A 19,633-nucleotide genomic window follows, 5' to 3' on the forward strand; every position below is an offset into this window, starting at 1 on the left:
GCATATTTTTCTCCTACAATGTTATTATGCATAAAGTCTGTTTTGTGTCCTATATGCGTCATAAACGCGAATAAACGCTTTGATTTGATTCGAGTATTTCGAGTCCCGATAACGTCTAGGCATTGTGAAAGACAGACTTTTTCACCGAAAGAACTTTTCAAATCCTCTAGATTGCCTACAATTAATTTTAAAAAATCAAACACAGCTTTATATTATTTACTCACAGCTAATCGATCAGGTATCTGCCGGGAGCAGACGTCGGCGGCGGTAAGAACTTGTGAGATGCCGAGCTTGGAGCTGGCGTCTAGTGCCACGCGGAGATTGCGCTCCGCCTCGTCAGGTTGCAGACCCGAGAAGTCACTGGAATTGAGAAAAATTTTTTAATTATTGTGGACCTTTTAATTGTGGGCGATCAGGTAACTTTCATCTGAAGTATGTTTGACGTTTAAACGTTTCAGTAGTTTCAGGCTCTTTAGGTGATAAACGAACAAAAAATATTTCCTCTATACAACTATAGGTGATCAAACCGGCTTAGTATAATTAATATTTCCTTTTATAAGATATATTCGGTTGCACAGTTTTTGGAAACGAAATTTGCCGTATCAGAGTTACTTAATCCTTAAAACAATGATCCAATTAAGTTGTTGATTGTTATTATCTTATTCACATTGATTATACACATCAAGATTCTTTATTATTCATTAATTACCGATCCTTAAGAGCATCTAAATTATTTAGGAATACCTAAGAGATTTTAAAAAAATGTATTCAAACTAATGATTAACAGTGCACAAGTCCATATGATATTCATACTCACATGAGATCAGGCCGGAAGCGGTGTATAATGGCGCAGAAAGCGAGGCCAGACCGGAAACTGGTGGTGAGGTTGGTGACCCGGACTTGTTTGTACTCCTTCGTTACTCCTTGCACCCATTCTAATAAGTCTTGAACCTGTATGTTACAAAACAAAACATATTTACTATAAATATTTTACATACTCGATGATTGCCAAGCCTATACAGACTTAACCATAGCTTTTGACAAAGTCAACCAATAACTTTCATATACCAAAATGACGTATCCTACTAATATTATAAACGCGAAAGTTTGTATGTATGGATGTATGGATGTTTGTTACTCTTTCACGCAAAAACTACTGAATGGATTTTAATGAAACTTTACAATAATATAGCTTATACATCAGAATAACACATAGGCTACAATTTGTAACCATATTGTTCGAAATACTAAACCTGCGCAGACGAAGTCGCGGGCACCAGCTAGTATTAACATACGAGAAACCTATATTTAAAGATTATTACCCTTTTGTTATGTTCAGCAGTGGACGTCCTATGGCTGAGATGATGATGATGATGACTCTTTTGTTACAAATAGTGGTTCCGAAGTAAAATTACAGTATTTCACTGAAGTACTTCACGAGTCAAGTATGTGGAATTAATTCCACAAGGTTCAATTCTTGGCCCACTGTTCATTTTACTCATATTTTTGTTGTTTGTTTAGAAAAATTAACCAAAATAAATGTACTAACTACTTCAAATATAAGAATAACTTTAACATACCGGAGTCTTATCCTTATCAAACTTGCCGGGAAACAGTTTCTCCATATCGGCAGCCGTCGGGGTCTTATCACTATCTTCATCTTTCTCATTCTCATTCCTATCCAAATTAAAATTAGTCTTCAACTCTAAAGGTTTCAGATTCCTCATAGCAACCGTTCTTGGTTTAAAAACCACCCCTTTCAATTCCCCCTTATTTTCCACCACATTATTACTTTTGGGGGTCGAATAAAATTTCGGTTCTGGCTTAGACATTGCTAACTTAGTCAAATGGCTTAGCATTTCTGGCCTAGTTTTAGGTGGGGGGTCAAAATTAGTGTCGTTATCATTAGGCATGGGGTCTGAAGGGACTGGGGTTGTTGGCGTGGTGGGGTTGGTATCATCGGGGGTGATGGGGGCGGTAGGAGTTCGGGAATTGTCGAAGTTTAAGCTTTGGACACTGTTGGGGGTGGCTGCTATGTCACTGTTTGTTAGACTTTGGGTCATCTCTTCCATTTGCTGTCGGAGATCCAGCATCTGTAGAAATTAAATACATATTAAATTACATAGATAGATGACCAAATGCATTTCTATAACTAAGTTTTAAGTATTCATTATTCACAACGTCAAATAAGTTTGACTTCCATCTGATCTTACATGGTCAATACTACCTTAAGTAAGGCCTTTAGATGGCAGTGACCATTATTTAACTTCAAAACTAAATGCATCAGACAGTAAAACAGACATATTACAGTCTGCTTATTTCTCTCACATATCCATCAAATGTTTAAGTAACTATATCCAAGGAAATTCCATTGTCCTCTTACTAAACACAGCACTCATACACAAGCATCCAAATAATATTATATCATACCTGTCTAGTAGAATTATCAGACAACGTATAGTCGTCTTCGTCCAAATCTTCTAGTACTGCGATATCAGAATTATTGTTCACTGATAATAACGATGCTAGGGATTGCATGTCTTCATCACTGGAAGGAGAGAAAATATAAGGTAAGAAAATATAATAGTTTGTTTTATTTTACAATGGCTTGATTTTGTGATTATTATTTTCGCTTTCACTTCAGTCTTCATTAGACTTTGACATTAAGCCATCATTGGATTCAGTAACGCTGTTGAACATTAAATTACGATTATTACTTGAAAGGACTTTACTATACGTATACACAATGCCTAATGCCTATAAAACATGCTTTTTTTTTGTCTGGGTGTATATTTGGGTCAAAATTGCTTACATTTGGTTGGACATTTACATGTGGGGTCAACAAAAATACCTGCTGTATCCGCTGCGACGGCTCCAGGCTCTATATAACACACAATATAACACAAACACACTTACGTAGCCTGTCCCTCCCTTAACAACACACAGTGCAACGTGAGCTGCACACTGGCGGCGACAATCTTCTGTGTGACCGGCTCTAGCGGCAGCACTAGTGTCCGCTGCGACGGCTCCAGGCTCGCGTACTTGCGCATGTTGATGGAGCAGACCGCTAGGCGACGGCGCTTGCCTGTTATTGATACCTAAAAGACAGATTTTAATATAAATAAAAAACATTGGTTGTCTCTAAAGTCGGTTTACGGACGGTAGTTTGACGTGACAACGTCAAACATGATAGTAGTATATGAGCCAACCACTCGAGCCGATCATGCCTCTTTCCAGCTCGCGGAACGGGACATCGAGCGTAACGGGACAACGACGTCAAGTTTTTCGTGCATGCTGCCCGTAATATCGAGTTATTAGACGTTGTCAAAAAACAAAAACAAAATTATCATTATCAAAATCATCATCTAAATTATCATCCTAACACGGGATGAAAGTATCTTCTCATACAAAGAATACATACGTAAATAGTTCGGCGACAGACAACAAACGTTTCAAAACGCGTTCATAATCATATTATTTCGGACCGCAATCATTAGGTAAATAAATTCTCAATTATGTAAAGTATGAATGTGGAAGTAGAGGCAGGAGTTGACTAAGGAAAACATAGAAAAATTGCCTTAAAGATGGAACGAACAACAAAGGAGCAGGATGTGACGGCTGGAAAAGAGGAATAACTTGGGAACAGGTCAAGAAGCAAAGTTCTCAAAAAGAAATAACACATTTCTACAGTTGCATACAATATTTAAGTATATAAAAAGATACCGATTCAAGACTATAATGACCTGATGATAATGATAATAATACTTACATCCTCAAGCACGAAGGTCCAGTCCTTATCTTCCAACTCGTTAGTACGGGAATCCTTGAACAGAGTGACGGCGACTGTCCGGTTCTCGGGTACCGTGTAGATTACTGAGCCTCTGCAAATTATAATAATAGATATGTATAATATAAGTATAAGATAGAGGAATACTTGATGACTTGGGAAATAAACTAAGAGGAGAAAGAATACAAGTATAGAACTAGCTGGAGAAAGAAGAAATTACTGTCCACATCCGGATAAAAAGTACAGCCTATCGGTATATCCTTCTTCATGCTCTCTAGACAACCTGTGTATAAAATTTAATTGAAATTGCTTTAGTAGTTTTGGCGTGAAAGTGCGACGGACAGATTAACTTACACATTTTTAATATTTAAATAAAGAGTATTAAATAATAACTTATTTTTATTCCAACTTACTTGAGAGGATCTTTCAAGGAAGGTTCCCATTCTAACGGTTCGGTGATCACTCGGCGAGACCTTCTCGTCCATACTACGCTTAATTTATTCGGTTTCCTAAAACAATAACATACAATTATAAGCAAATAAATTATTAAGGAGGTCCAAAAGGGTCCAAAGGACGATCTGCCCAAGGTCGTCAGGAAGCAGTGGATGCGGGATGCTGAAGATCGAGCAATGTGGCGAACCTTGGTCCAGCAGTGGACGTCTTTCGGCTGAAACGAACACGAATACGACTAGAAGGTGAAAGGGTCCCATAGGGATTATGCATTTCGCTATGCAAAAAAGTACACTATCATTCAACTTTTTAATTAAGACACCCGCGGGAGAAAATAATGAAAAAATTATTTGTAATTAAACAGATGCAGAACCGCACTTAATTCAAGTTACAGAGACCGTCCAAGCAAACAAAGGCACTAATAAATTAAACTCAACAAAACTACAAAAAGGCCCCGATCATCAATTCTCAAACTCACAAACAAAATCACACAGACATACTTAGCGAAGTATTTTAGTATCTAAGTTTAGCTCGATAAGTTAGGAACGCGAATAGCTCAGATCGATATAGGTTCAGATTATGTGTCAGTTTTAGATTATGTTTTTTTTTTTGACAAAGCTTTGTTTGTTGCATTTAGGGGGGTTAAAAGCTCAAGAAATGCCAGTTTTCACCAACAATCTTTTAGCTTTTCCCTAAGTGTCACTTAGAATAAGGGCTGCCCCAATGCTTAAATGTTATAAGGGACACTTGAACTTTGTTGAACGAGAAATTCGTATTAAGTGTTCCCTAAATGCTCTTAGGGGTATCCTTAAATTTTGGTATTTGTTGGTGAAAATGCAATGCATCAATAACCCAGTTTAGAAACAAAATCACACAGACATACTTAGCGAAGTATTTAGTATCTAAGTTTAGCTCGATAAGTTAGGGACGCGAATAGCTCAGATCGATATGGGTTCAGCTGCATCGTTTGCATACGAACAAGGACGGTTGCATTGATAGGTAATGTAAATTGTAGATAGAAGACATCTGCCTGATATGTGGAGGAGTTTTAGATAATGTGTATTTTTTTTACAATGTTGTGTTTGTTGCCTTTAATATAATATATTTAGGTTTAAGAACAACTTTATTTCTCATAAAGAATTACATAATTCACTTACTGAGAAACAATATTTTAAACTAACATAAATGATTCGAGCGCACAAAGGTAGGTACTTCTATAAAGAAATAACACAAACAAAAAGAAATAAATACAAAAATGTGGGTAGATTGACAGTAAACTCAACACACAACTTTTTGAACCAAATCACAACATAGATGCTTGAAGCAGGTTTGCAGACACTGGATATGGCATTGATGGCATATTAGTATTAAGTTATTTTTCTCTTATGTTTGTATAGTATGGTTTTATTAAGTCTTTTTAGTTTACTTAATATTTTATGTATTTATATGTATTCTTTTTTTTTTGAGTTATTAGTTTCTTGATTGGTTTAATTAAGTAATTACAAATAATATTTAGTGATATAATAAATTAATTATCTATATATGTAGTAATAAGTAATCTATGTATCTTTACATGTGTGTTTCATTTTTTATCTAGTTTATGTAAATTATTTGTATGAATTAACTATGTGACTTTTTAGTAGTTTTTTAAATCGGACATATTTTTTTTCTTTTTAGGGTTCCGTAGCCAAAATGGCAAAAACGGAACCCTTATAGTTTCGTCATGTCCGTCTGTCCGTCTGTCCGTCTGTCCGTCTGTCCGTCTGTCACAGCCGATTTACTCGGAAACTATAAGTACTACAGTGATGAAATTTGATGGGAATATGTGTTGTATGAACCGCTACAAAAATATGACACTAAATAGTAAAAAGAATTGGGGTGGGGCCCCATACATGTAACTGAGGGATGAATTTTTTTTCGATGTACATACCCGTGTGGGTATCAATGGAAAGGTCTTTTAAAATGATATAAAGTTTTCTAAAAAACATTTTTCTTAAAGTGAACGGTTTTTGAGATATCAGCTCTCAAAGTCGTAAAAAGTATGTCCCCCCCCCTCTATTTTTATAACTACGGGGTATAAAATTCTAAAAAAAATAGAGGTGATGCATGCTAATTAACTCTTTCAACGATTTTTGGTTTGATCAAAGTATCTCTTATAGTTTTTGAGATAGGTTGATTTAACTGTAATTTACGGAACCCTTCGTGCACGAGTCCGACTCGCACTTGGCCGGTTTTTTTATTTCTGATGGTAATTTATTATAAATTGTAACACCCTCAAACTCCAAGTTTCTTTTCCCATAGTTAGTTCTAGGTGGACGGGTAACTAAGTAACTAGCACGTCTTAGGTTGATCTTTCGGGTTTGTCGTTTAGTAACGAATTTTATGTTGGAGTGGATTTCCTTATTTAATATTTTACGTATTAGAATACACGTGTAGTATATGTACGTTTGTTTAATATTCATTATTTTTGTTTCTTCGTATACCTTTTTAGTAGATGTCCGAAATTTATCTATACATATAATAAAATGATAGGAAAGTCAAAACTGTACATTGAATATTTTTTTAAAGAATACTTGGGGGGTGATCCATGATCGATTCTGAACCCAAATATGTAGTTTTAGAATTTTTGTCTGTATGTCTGTTTATCTGTTTGTCTGTATGTTTGTCCCGGATAATCTCAAAAAGTACTGCATGAATTTAAATCAAATTTTGCATGACTATTACCTGGAGGCCGGTTCAACACATAGGCTATATATTATCACGCTATCACCCACAGGGGTTGAGCAATGAACGATTAAATAAACGAAATTGGAAATTCTATATTGCCCACGCAGACGAAGTCGCGGGCAACAGCTAGTAGTTGAATAAAATTTTAATCAATTTATTTTGACCTAGTTGAATTGGATCCAAATTAGTTTTCGTTGCAGTACCCCAAATTTCGACGAGATAATCGATATTTCGACTTATTATAACAAGCAATACCTTTTCCTAGATTGTTATAGATGTTTTATCTTCTTTCGAAAGCGGGTGAGCTAGACTTGTGTGTGTAGATCGCGATTCGGCCATCACTTAGCGCTCCCGAGGATGGAATTACGAAAGACAATATGGCTGTACACACACACAAGTATAGCTTGGCCGCTTTCGTGATATGAAACATTTATAGTATACCAACCTTACCTCTTTGCCAGTATTTTAAGTAAATTGTTTGGAACCTGACATCATATAAACTGAAACAATATTCCTCACCCTTTCACGAAATAAGAAGTACCCAAACATTTATATTGAAAGCTTTTTCATCAATTCTACAAGTGCATAGCGATATCATGTTGTCTTACTAATATACCCAATACTTTATTTAGGATAGGAATTTGACAGTACTTGTATGCGTTCAATCTTAAAATTCAATCTCGAATAAGCATACCTATCAACAAATAGATAGAATATTGGGAACGACCTCTTGTAACTGAGTTGAGGCGGTCAGATAAGCAGTCTCTCCATCTAAAATTCTTGTAGGTAGCTACTCCGCTGCATTCGATTGTAACAGTAATCTTCTGCTTACCATTTGGGCGAGGTCTCGAGGTCCACGCGATGGTAGGAGGCGGTGTACTGGAACTTGGCCGCTCTCTTGTTCACGCGCTGCAGGCGCTTCCATACCGACGCCATCTTACACCTGGAAATACCAATTTTAAGACATCTATTACTTATACATCCTATGTGAAAGTGGGTGCTGTCCTTTTTGTAATATTGACGTTAAAATGTGCTAATCTAATTAGCCTACGTTAGTAAACGATTTTGACTTTGACTTAAAGATGTATGATGAGGTAAAGGACCTCCTAGTTTATAAATATTTGACAAATGATTTACTAAGTTTCTTATCTAAGGCAATCAACCAACTGTTTATTTGGGTTTCTACCCAATTCCTGACAAAATCCAATCACACTTCGGGTGGTTTATGAGGACCGAGGAATCGAACTTAGGTAAAAAGCTCCATAGGACCATCAGCTTATACCCAATCTAGAAGTAGAGTACTAACAATAACTTTAATAAAAACACTTGTCTGTGGTATCTCTTATTTAAAAACTTACAAAATCACAAACTTTACCTACTCAAAAATATATATACCGCAGCCCTTTCTAATACCAACACTACAAAAATTACATAGACAATAACATAGACACACAGATAATAATAACACACAATGACAAACTTACGGTAGTCAGAGCAATGTCGGGGGCGTTGACTATCGGCGCACACGCATTATCGCATCACGCCGCTCCTGCGGAAGCAAATATTGATATTGAGCTAATATGCCAACCTATATATATGTATTTAGGGACTTTTTACTGTTTGTAGGCCTCTTACAAGTCTGGAGATTTACCAACGTGATAGAGAAATGACAATCAGAGGTATGGCGTGATAAAATTGAACTAAGAAAAATGTCTTAAACAAAGTTGCGCCAGAAAGTAAAAGCTGTATAATTTGACAAATCATGAGCTGGATTTTCATCACCATTTCCATCGTAGGACTTATGGTAGGTTACAGCTCTCGTCAAAATAAATGGCTCGCAACTTATTTCTCTACGCATCTCACCCATCCTTTATTAAATAGTTTCTGTGCAACATTTCGATTGACTTTCCGAGCCGACATAAAGTTTGGCGAGAACTATATAAGTACATAATAAACTATACATTTTACTGTGTACATAAATGGTTAAATAAATAAATAAAATACATAATCGTGTAGAGCAGTTAGCAAAACTATTAAATATTCGAGTCTTTGAGTAATTTAGTTACCAAAAATAATGATTCATTCTCGACCAGAGGACTCACCAATGCAACTAATATTAAAATGACCTCTTCAAAGATTTTCCTAAACTACAGAACTGCAGTAAATAGACGAAAACGTGGGAGTGTATAATCCTTCACCTTGTACACTTAACATGCGCACACGCAGACAATATACAATAACATTAGCCACCATGTCTGTATTAGAATATTGTTTATTTGTGCTTCAGCTGGATTTGTTTAGACTGGGGATTTTGGGCTAGATATATTCTGCGTAAGTAGGTATAGTCAGTCAGCAACAAAAGTCCGTTCATCATCTTCGAGCCTTTTCCCAACTATGTTGGAATCAGCTACCAGTCTAACCAGATGCTGCCGAGTACTAGCGTTTTACAAGGAGCGACTGCCTATCTGACCACCTAAGCCCAGTTGCCCAGGCAACCCAACACCCCTGGGTAAGACTGGTTGTCAGATACTGGCTTCTGACTACCCGTAATGTCTGCCAAAGATGTTCAATGATGAAAATGAAAAGTCCGTTAAGTATGTGTTATTTCACAAAAGCATGCGTTAGCTTGGGAGGTTTCAGTATTGGTCGAGTTATCGAATCAAACACAATGGGCATGTACATTTACACACACTAGTATGGCTCAACCGCTTTCGTGAAATAACACTAAACACAGTCAAAATTACAAAATTACTGAAAAACTGGCTACAGCTACTTTTTGTAATTCTCTGATGTCCAATTTACGTTTTCGTAATAGTGACAGTGTGTGTGTACCTAACGTACAGACAGGTTTCAATGTAGAAGTAATAATTTGTAGTTTTAAAAGTGTAAATGAGCTTTTGAAGCTGACCTTACCTATACCTAAGTACCTATGTATGAATGACGTAAGCATCTACCTGATCAGATAAACAACAAAAGAAGCATTGTTATTTGGGTATGATAAATTATAACGCCTTCGATACTACTAATTTTGAGTACAGGCATTTCCCACTTTGTAAATAAATTGTCATAGAAGCTTGTTGTAGTGCCGAAAAATGGCATTCTTCTTGAATGACATTTTTCGCTAGAAATATTTTTTTGTTAATAAATTATTTAATAACATATACTAGCACTAAATAGGTAGTTAATCGATTCAGTCAAAGATGTTAAATATAGGTATTCAATAGTGGCAGATAGAGAGTTACTTTTGCATTTAATTCTTAAGTTGTCAACATTATTTTCGTAAATTAGTTTTGCAACACTCTCAATTTATTTTTCAAATGCATAGATGATTATGACTATATGAACTAAATACATAAATACAACATATTTTATCAGTATATATTTAAATCTATTAATGCCTGTAGCACACCTCCGCTGCGAAACCCAACGGGCGAAACCGCCATAGTTTCGCTGTGAGTTGTGAGTTGTTGGGCGGCGAAACAATAGCGAAATTCCCTGCTCTAACGTACAAAACTGACTATGACGTTGTCTCTTTCTAACATGATTTCGCTCATTTGCTTAGGCGCCGTCTACATCTCCGCCCGTTGTTCGCCAGTTGTCCGCCAGGGCGGAGATGTAGACGGCGCCTAAGCAAATAAGCGAAATCATGTTAGAAAGAGACAACGTCATAGTCAGTTTTGTACGTTAGAGCAGGGAATTTCGCTATTGTTTCGCCGCCCAACAACTCACAACTCACAGCGAAACTATGGCGGTTTCGCCCTTTGGGTTTCGCAGCGGAGGTGTGCTACAGGCATTATAGTTATCGGAAACCGCGAGCCAAGGTTCTCATGAGGACAATATCAACTTTGTCCTTTTAATTATAAAGTTCAAGTTGGTTTAAAAGTTTTAATCGTCGTATCCGAATGTCCTTAACCTATTTTGGACAAGTTTTTCTAGAATATTGTTTCATTACTCTATACTAACATGATAAAGAAGAACATATTTTTTGTTTGTTTGTACCTTAAATTCTCCGATATTGAGTAAGTAGGTTCAGTACTTATTTGTAAAAAATATTTTTCTGATGGAAAGCTACACTATCCCCGAGTGTCAAAGGCACTACATTTTATGCGGTTACTGAAATGTGTTCCTCTGAGACGCGGGTAAAATCGCCGAAAACAGCTAAAATGATATCCCGCAGTTAAGCCACGACTAAACAGCAGGATACTTAATCGTCAGTTAGTTAACAATAGGCCGGTTATCAGCTATCATCGCTACGGAAAATGTTTGAAGTTCTTGGCAAAGCTTCAAAGTTAAATTCATATCTCTATCAACGAGGCAAATTCTTGTTGATTGATGAATTCCCTTTGACTAATTGCTTTCTCAATTAAAGATTTTATCTGCCTAGCCTTTTCCCAACTATGTTGGAGTCGGCTTCCAGTCTAACCGGGTGCAGCTGAGTACCAGTGTGCCACAAGGATCGACTGCCTATCTGACCTCCTCAACCCAGTTACCCGGGCAACCCAATACCCCTTGGGAAGGCTTACTATCCTAAAATTATAAATACGAAAGTGTGTTTGATTGTTTGACATATTTATTTTTACACATTTATCGTACTAAGCTAAACAATAGATACTTAGATTATTGAAACCGCAGTTACTGATTGCTGATAACTTTATCTATCTCTTTCACTATTGTTATATCTTGATAATTATACCGCATAGCCGTATTTACGTCAATATGTCTGAAAAAATTACTTGTCATGTAGGATTTACATAATCGTACCCTCCAGATTTATATAGGTAAAGATAAAGCTTTGTATCATCTACCGAGCCTTTTCCCAACTATGTTGGGGTCGGCTTCCAGTCTAACCGGATGCAGCTGAGTACCAGTGTTTTACAAAGAGCGACTGCCTATCTGACCCCCTCAACCCAGTTGCCCGGGCAAACCAATACCCCTTGGTAAGTTAGGTTGTCGGACTTTCTGGCTTCTGACTACCCGTAACGACTGCCAAAGATGTTAAATGGCAGCCGGGACCTACAGTTTATCGTGCCATCCGAAACACGGAAGAACTCAGTATGACAAGATGGTCACCCATCCACGGACCGACCGGATTCATATACGTTAAGGTTTAATTACAACCAATTAACAATATCAATTGATATGACACTCATTCAAGTATCATTTTACCCGCAAAGGACATACATATCTTAGTATATCGCTAATATGTTTTCATTACTAACAATATCAATACTTTAAGATGAGCAATACAAACAAAACTATTTCATACATAATCAAAGCAAAACCAACTTTAACAGTCACAAAATAAAGTCCAATTTACCTATTCTTATTTCACACAACCCGACTCTTAAACACACGAAAATCAACCTTACCATCTAAGAAATAAGACTGAATTTCAAACAAGCAAGGTGAACGGACTTCAAGGTGGTTTGATTACACCTTATGTACTATAACATAAGGTCTATTTTCGTACATGACTCATAAGAGATGATGTCATCAAATCTAAGATATCTGATGCGTGTAGGTGTCGATTCGTTACGGAATTCCGTAGCATAGTTGTGCTTGATTACTCCACGTGGTTATCGGATCCTAGTACCTTATGTTGTAAACTAGCTTTAGTCTCCGGTTCCACTTGCATCCCATAGGATATTTAAGTATTATTCTCTGAGCATTTGAATAAGAAGTAGCCTACATAGCCTTCTTCGTTACAAGGGCTATGTAAAAACTGAAATATTTTTTTAACCGGTCCAGATGTTCCTGAGACGTTCGAGTTCGTGTTCAAGCAAATAAACCAACACTTCAGCTATTTAAAAAGCTGATGTCATTATTTAGGCAAATTGGCAGATTCAAGGTAAAATAAAATAAGTGCAGCGACTGCATCCTACTAACAGCTCTCAATGTGATGTGTCTATTCATTAGCAGATAGCAGAAGTTGCACTAGCTTATGTCTTGATGATATCATTGTATAGTTTGTAGAGTGAAGGAATAGTGAGTGCACCTGTGTCTGCGCAAATGCTTGTGTACTATAATATGACCTGCACCGCTGGCTGATCTCCTATTACGAGAACAACCGCCCCGTGGCCGATAATCGGTTAGGAGGATATCGTAATTGTTTGTTCCAAACTTAGTGGCAGCTCGAAAAATCTTTCTATGAGAGCAAAGTAAGTTTAGGCCAGTTCGAGCCACCATTAAGTTTGGTGAAAACTAACTGACAACTGCTTTTGTCTCAAACGTGCTTGCATTGCAAAATCAGCTGATGAAATGTAATAACAATAAAACGATTGCCTAATAGAAGCATGGACCAGCTCCTAAACGATTAATTAATCACAGTTAGGACTCTACACAAAAAACAAGGAAAGTCAAAAGATAAGACATCATACAGCCGTCATCAAGAAACATTTCCTCAAAGAGCCAGTCAAAGTAGAAAAGCACAGCACCATGCTCAAAGCGTACAAACGAGCCCTTGCGCTAACTAGGGGACACTAGGGGGGAAATAGGTCATGACCTCATAACCTCGGTAATACTGCGGATAAAACTATCCGTTATACGCCTTTACGGGGCTTAATCAAGACTGACGGGCTGATGAAGACGTTAGGTTTCTTTCTGTCTTATTTTTCGAAATAAGGTAATGTTTTGCAGAAGGAAAATGTGTCTGCAGGTATTTTAAATCGGGGTTATAGTTATCGGCACGGATATTGAGCTCTCGGCGGAAGAGTGGGGATCGCTTTGCGCACTGTACACATAAGGCAATAAACCAATAAATCGCTTCTGCGCAGGTGAAGGTCAGGGCTCAATATCCCTGCCGATGATTATACCTCATCATTTCTCGAGCCTTTTTGTAACTACGTTGGGGTCGGCTTCCAGTCTAACCTGATGCAGTTGAGTACTAGTGTTTTACAAGGACCGACTGTCTATATCACCTAAATGGAGCTTACATATGTCATTAAATTATTGAAATAGACGACGGATTTTGAGCATGTTTTGAGTGTCTGAATGGGTCATTATTACTTCAGTCACCTATTCATTTTAAAGTAAAACCTCTAAAATAAAAGTTTGATAACGAACATGACATGTGTTCCCTACTATTTCCGTGTACACCATTTCTACGTGTACATAAAACATCTGACCTTTTCAAAAGACAACAAAAAAGAGTTCACATCGTACTCCAACTCGTGCATCCTTTTTGAATGACAATGGTGTTTTTCAGACGCCTTTGATCCATTCTGTTCACACATTAACATTTGAAAAAAGCCATCAGCATCGCTTTCCGGGTGACTTAACATCAAACAACATTTAAATATGCTGGGTGTCTGCATATGCCGAATAAAAGGTAATTGGTTTAATAAATATCTCGTCATCTGTATCTAATTGCGATAGCACACCAACTGGATTTTTCTTAGTATAATACTATCTGAGTAGTCATGTGCATGCAACAAAGTGTGTGCTAAGTATGAAGGGTGATGGATGGAAAGGAAGAGGAAGACCTAAGAAAAGATGGATGGATAGCCTGAAAGATGACATGAATAGGAAGGGAGTGAGTGTCAGTATGACGAGTGACATGGGAAAATGGAAGAGGATGAGATATTGCGCCGACCCTAAATAAAATTGGGAACAGGGCATGAGAAAGAAGAAGTCATAGGTTGCTTCTTTTTGGCTGTCTTAATATTAGTCCTCATCATTGGCCTAAGACGTTTTGGGGTATACTACCAGTAACATATTCCAGTCTACCTTTAATTATTTCTGTGGCATAACCTTGTTCTTTTATTAATTCGGTCTAGACACCATCAAAGTCGTTAATCAAAGAAACTGGCCGTTCAAATCGAGACACCTGTCATTAAGGTCAAAGAAGACATAAGCCTGTGGTCTCAGCATTTAGGAGTTCAATTATTACTTAATCTAGGAGTACCTTCAACGATTTGCTTTATTTCTCAAGGAAACTTATAGTTCCAGTTAGACTGGTGTCCTGCTAGCTATTTCATGCACCTGGTATTACACCTCTCAATAGTTCTTTTAATTGATTTTCACCTAAATTAGTCCGGAGTCTGTTGTTCAACCAACATAGTCCCCGACTTGATGACATTCGTCGTTACAATTTCTAAAGGCCGTCAGGATTATAAGGATAGCAAGCCTGCAGCCCACATTATAAAAAACAGTAAGCGTTTACACGAATTTAGTCTACTAAAATTGACTCCAATTGATAAAAATATTGCTATACTGGGATTAGAACCAAAATCGGATCCCCTTAATTCCTAATTCACTAAAGCGCTAGACCTGATAGTCGTGTGTCTAGGTTATTGACATTCATTTTAAAGATTATGAAGCCATATTTTTCACAACTACCTACCAAAGAATATTTATAAATATTTTTTATACTAGCGAGAAGTTATTGGAAAACCGTTAAGCACACAACGTTTATCGCTCCGTAAATAATATAAATAAACTCAAGGAGATCGAATAACGAGCATTGAACCTTTGCAACGTACTACCTTATCTGTGGGAATACTGGCAATCCAAACAGTCTATGGCTGAGCGAAAAGTCCAGAAATTCTAGATTAGAATTTCGACAAAGCGGCTTTTAGCTTTGTGATAGCTATCCTGAGGTTTTATGGCAAACTTTAGCGCTTCTAAATAGCAAATTCAGGGGAAATTTTTACCGACTTCCCTAAAAAGGGGTGGTTCTAAAAAAAAGTTTTTTTTAGATGACGAAATGTACATAGCCGTACCACTAGACACCTGCTTTTTTGCTCTTTGGTGTTTTTAGAAGTCTTTTCGAAGAAGTGTTTTCGCTTATTCCCTGTTGCAATAACATAACCACAAGACCAGATAGGGGTTGTGTAATAATGGTAGGGAACACAGGGGTTGCGGCACGTTCGTTTATTTAGTAAAAGGGGTACGCTGACCCAGTATCTGTTGTATACGTTATATCCTTTGCTATTCATTTGTTATGTTGGAGATTAAAATGACTGCTAAACATGTCGTAGAAATAAACTAATACTTCCGAATATCAATTGAAATGTAGTTTTCGTAATTCCGTGTTTCGGATGGTACGATAAACTGGTACTCAGCTGCAACCTGTTAGACTGGAAGCCGACACCAACACAGTTGGGAAAAGGCTAGGCAGATGATGGTACTTATAGTCTGGAGTTAACGGAATTAAACTATGAGCGTTAATAGGACCGGGCCTTATTCGTATTTCAATCAGGGCTTTGACAAATACAGCCCAAGTTGAAGAATTTTAAACTGACCGCGGCTACTACCAAAAATTTAAGTGGAAACCAAAATTAACGGCAAACAAACAATTATTTATGGTTATTAAGGCCACACAGTGACCCGTAGTGTTAATTTATTTGCTCCGACAATTAATGGGTTACGGCAAACGGTTCAACAACTTCCGAAGTTCTTTGAATACGTCAGATTCACTCATTTGAATATCTTTGTTAGTTTTTGAGGTTGAATGACTCATTCGAACAGGTTTTGAGTTTGTGGTACGATTATTGAAACTGTTGTTTTTATTTGTGATCCGGAGCCGGAAGCTAGTTCTGTTATCTGGTCGTTAAGTTATTGAATTTTAGAGAAAATTTTTCAGATGTATTTTATAGTTCATTTTAGGAGCTGCATTGCCCTTTTGGTATGCGTCAGTGATGAAAAAAAATAGTGAGTATATGGTAAAATCCTACTATTATAATATGAACCTATTATAAATGCGAAAGTCCGTTTGTTTGCTACGCTATCCCGCAATAACTACTGAACCAATCATCATGAAACTTGTATTCTTGGTAGTACTAGAATGAACATAGGATACCTACTTTTTATCAACACACCACGAGGGCGAAGCTAGCATAATATATGGCAGTCGTTACAGGTAGTCAGATGTCAGTAAGTCTGGCAACCAGTTGTATCAAGGGGTAATGGGTTGTCCCGATAACTGGGTTGAGGAAGTCAGATAGGCAATGACTCTTTCTAAAACACTAGCACTCAGCTGCATCCTATCAAGACCACAAAAAATATTGATATCTTGCTATATAAATAAGTAGGTATAAGCACCTCATTTGCAAACCCTTCTTTAGCATAATTCGTCACACTTACACAGATTTAGATAACAATAAGTTTGTATTGTCTATGGTTCGATGAATGCATAAATAATAACTGTAATGATATAAAGCCTCATTAGACTTGCTATAAATACAATAACAATATATTTATCAAATAAAGTTAATAAACTTAATGTAATAATAATTGCTATGAGGAAAATAATATGATGCATAGGTCAAATATGTCTTATGTATACCTATTTGCAAGGTTTTCAAGAGATTCTAAATATGTTTTAGCCTTGTATGTGAAAACTATTGAAGAGTGGGGTAAAATCTATAAAAAGAGGTAGAGTTTATGAGTTTGTTTCTTTATGTGTTTTTATCTTGGGATGCCACTGCTGTCATTTGAACATCTTTGGCAGTCATTATGGGTTATCAGAAGCCAGTCCAACAACTAGTCTTACCATGGGTAAACCAATAATGGGAAAAGTAAAATATTTTGTCACTAAATTACTAACACAGAACACTTATATTCAAGTATTGCAAGATAGGTATTTCAATGATGATTCATTACTAACTTCTGTGACTGCAGATATATTTTGAGAACTTAGTCAACACAACAAAAAATACAAGGATAACTTAGATATTCCATGTTTCACAATAATTTATATTTGTGTTTACTAAGTAATTTAGGCGTTAACTTATAAGAAGCTAGCCATTTCACACAGTTTCACCCATGTCCTGTAAAAACTACTGCCCGTACCTGGATAAAATATAGCCTAATGTTACTTGAGAAGAGTGTAGCTTTCCAACAGTGAAAGAATTTTTCAAATCAGTTCAGTAGTTTTAGAGCCTTTAGAGTACAAACAAATCAAAAATAAAATAGGTAAAAGTTTGTACTGAAGAATGTATGTGGGTTTTATTCCGTTTTATATATTTTGTTACTATGTATTTCAAGCAAAATCCTACAGAGTTTGATAAGTCTTGGAAAAACAAACAAAATGTTTCTTCTTTATTATTAGTATAGCCAAATCATGCATCAAAATAATAATACAGTTAGTAACCATTTGTATTTCATGGCATGACTACAATTTTGTTTATATGGTCAACAGATGTTTACCAAGTATTTATGTTTATGCATATTATTTGTATGAGTTATAGCTTTGTAATCATTTATGCAAAGGCTATTTTTAGTTTGAGCTCTTCAACATACATGGATAACATATTTAATTTGTTAAAAAGAAATGGAGTGGTATTAAACTTGTTTTGTTTGACTATGAAATAGATTAATACAATCAATAGAAAAAATGCAATCAATAGTTATTTTAGCAGGGAGCAAATGTAGGATGAAATTGTTAACTAGAACTAATTCATAGGAAAACCTTTGAGAAATTTTTTAATTTACCTTTTTATTAATAGGAAAACTTTTATTTTAGTCTAAAAGTATTGTAATCAAAATCACTCAAATTGTGGTGGAAATATAGTAGGGAACTAATGCTACTGTTAATAATTTAACTGTTGATAGAAATTACAAAAAAAAAAAATAATAAGATTAATGCCAAACAAATATGTTGCACAAAGATAAATGGGATACCAAACTCGAATCTCTATCAAATAAAATAAGAAATAAAAATACTCACAGATTATTTTTAAAAGCTACAGGAAGTAAACTTGACTACCACTTCAGCTACCAATCAAAGAGAATCCTTTAAGTGTTCCAAATTTAAATTACCACACTATAAACACTACACAAACAAACCCAGCTGTAATTGCGTACTCTAACATCTAAAAATAACTTTCAAAACTCAAAGGAAACATTATTTTCACAAAACTTGTCTTACATCACGAAAATAAAGTTCAAAGAACTAACAGTGATATCATCTGAACAGATAATTAATAATTAAGTTACGAGACCTAGCCTTGACGGGTATCAGCTTTTTTATACTCACTGTAAGCAAAGTATCGATGCCTTTAAGCCTTACACCATAAATGAAAACAGGTCATAACTGTCCACACTGACTAACACTGAACACAAAAACAGTATTTTTAACACAGGATTTCAATCGCGCAAGGATGACGAAACCAGTTTTTTTGTGAATGATTATTTTTCAGGAAAAATTAGATAGAGCAGTAAAATTTTATTATGTCCATTTTTGACGTTTGTGTAAATTGGTGTTGCGGACGAGGGCATGTTATTTTTCTGTACGATTTTGTCAATAACCAATGGTGAAATTATGTAAAAAAATATTATACAATTTATATCACTGTTACTACCATTATTTGGTGTTATTACTACGAAAGTAACACAAAAAACTAGAATTTATTAATTATACTATACAATACAAACGCAATAGCAGCAAAAGTCAAGAAAATCTGCAAGTTTTGATATAAGATTATTGATACTTTTTACCCGAAACAGAACAGGCTGAGATCGTTTCGTTTCATGCAGATGTTTTTATGTCACATTCACGGATTTTTTACTTGACCGTGTTCAAATCATGGTATTAAATAAAATACGTTTTTATATATAAATAAATAGTCTTTCAATATAATATGAGCCAGTTTTACAATGTATGTACTAGTCTTATTCGATAGAGGATAATGCATGAAATATAGCGTCTTTAGGTGACGTCTTTTTGAC

General features: G+C 36.0%; 1 protein-coding gene across 4 annotated transcripts in view; it reads right to left on the bottom strand.

The window, feature by feature from the left end:
- Window positions 1-19,210, bottom strand: part of LOC110382904 (EH domain-binding protein 1) — a 35,836-nt gene extending 16,626 nt beyond the window's left edge. For 2 of the 4 annotated variants that reach the window (XM_064042295.1, XM_064042292.1), the window contains exons 1-10: window positions 18,942-19,209; window positions 8,449-8,513; window positions 7,797-7,907; window positions 4,201-4,296; window positions 3,770-3,881; window positions 2,917-3,098; window positions 2,431-2,548; window positions 1,581-2,093; window positions 818-951; window positions 225-360 (exon numbers count right to left, since the gene is read on the bottom strand). In XM_064042295.1, coding sequence (XP_063898365.1) covers window positions 225-360; window positions 818-951; window positions 1,581-2,093; window positions 2,431-2,548; window positions 2,917-3,098; window positions 3,770-3,881; window positions 4,201-4,296; window positions 7,797-7,900 — 1,395 coding nt within the window. In that variant the 5' untranslated portion in view covers window positions 7,901-7,907; window positions 8,449-8,513; window positions 18,942-19,209. The other 2 variants (XM_064042293.1, XM_064042294.1) reach the window with 2 other exon arrangements.
- Window positions 19,211-19,633: the final 423 nt, after the last annotated feature.

Source organism: Helicoverpa armigera, chromosome 28, assembly GCF_030705265.1.
Source record: "Helicoverpa armigera isolate CAAS_96S chromosome 28, ASM3070526v1, whole genome shotgun sequence".
NCBI lineage: Eukaryota > Metazoa > Arthropoda > Insecta > Lepidoptera > Noctuidae > Helicoverpa > Helicoverpa armigera.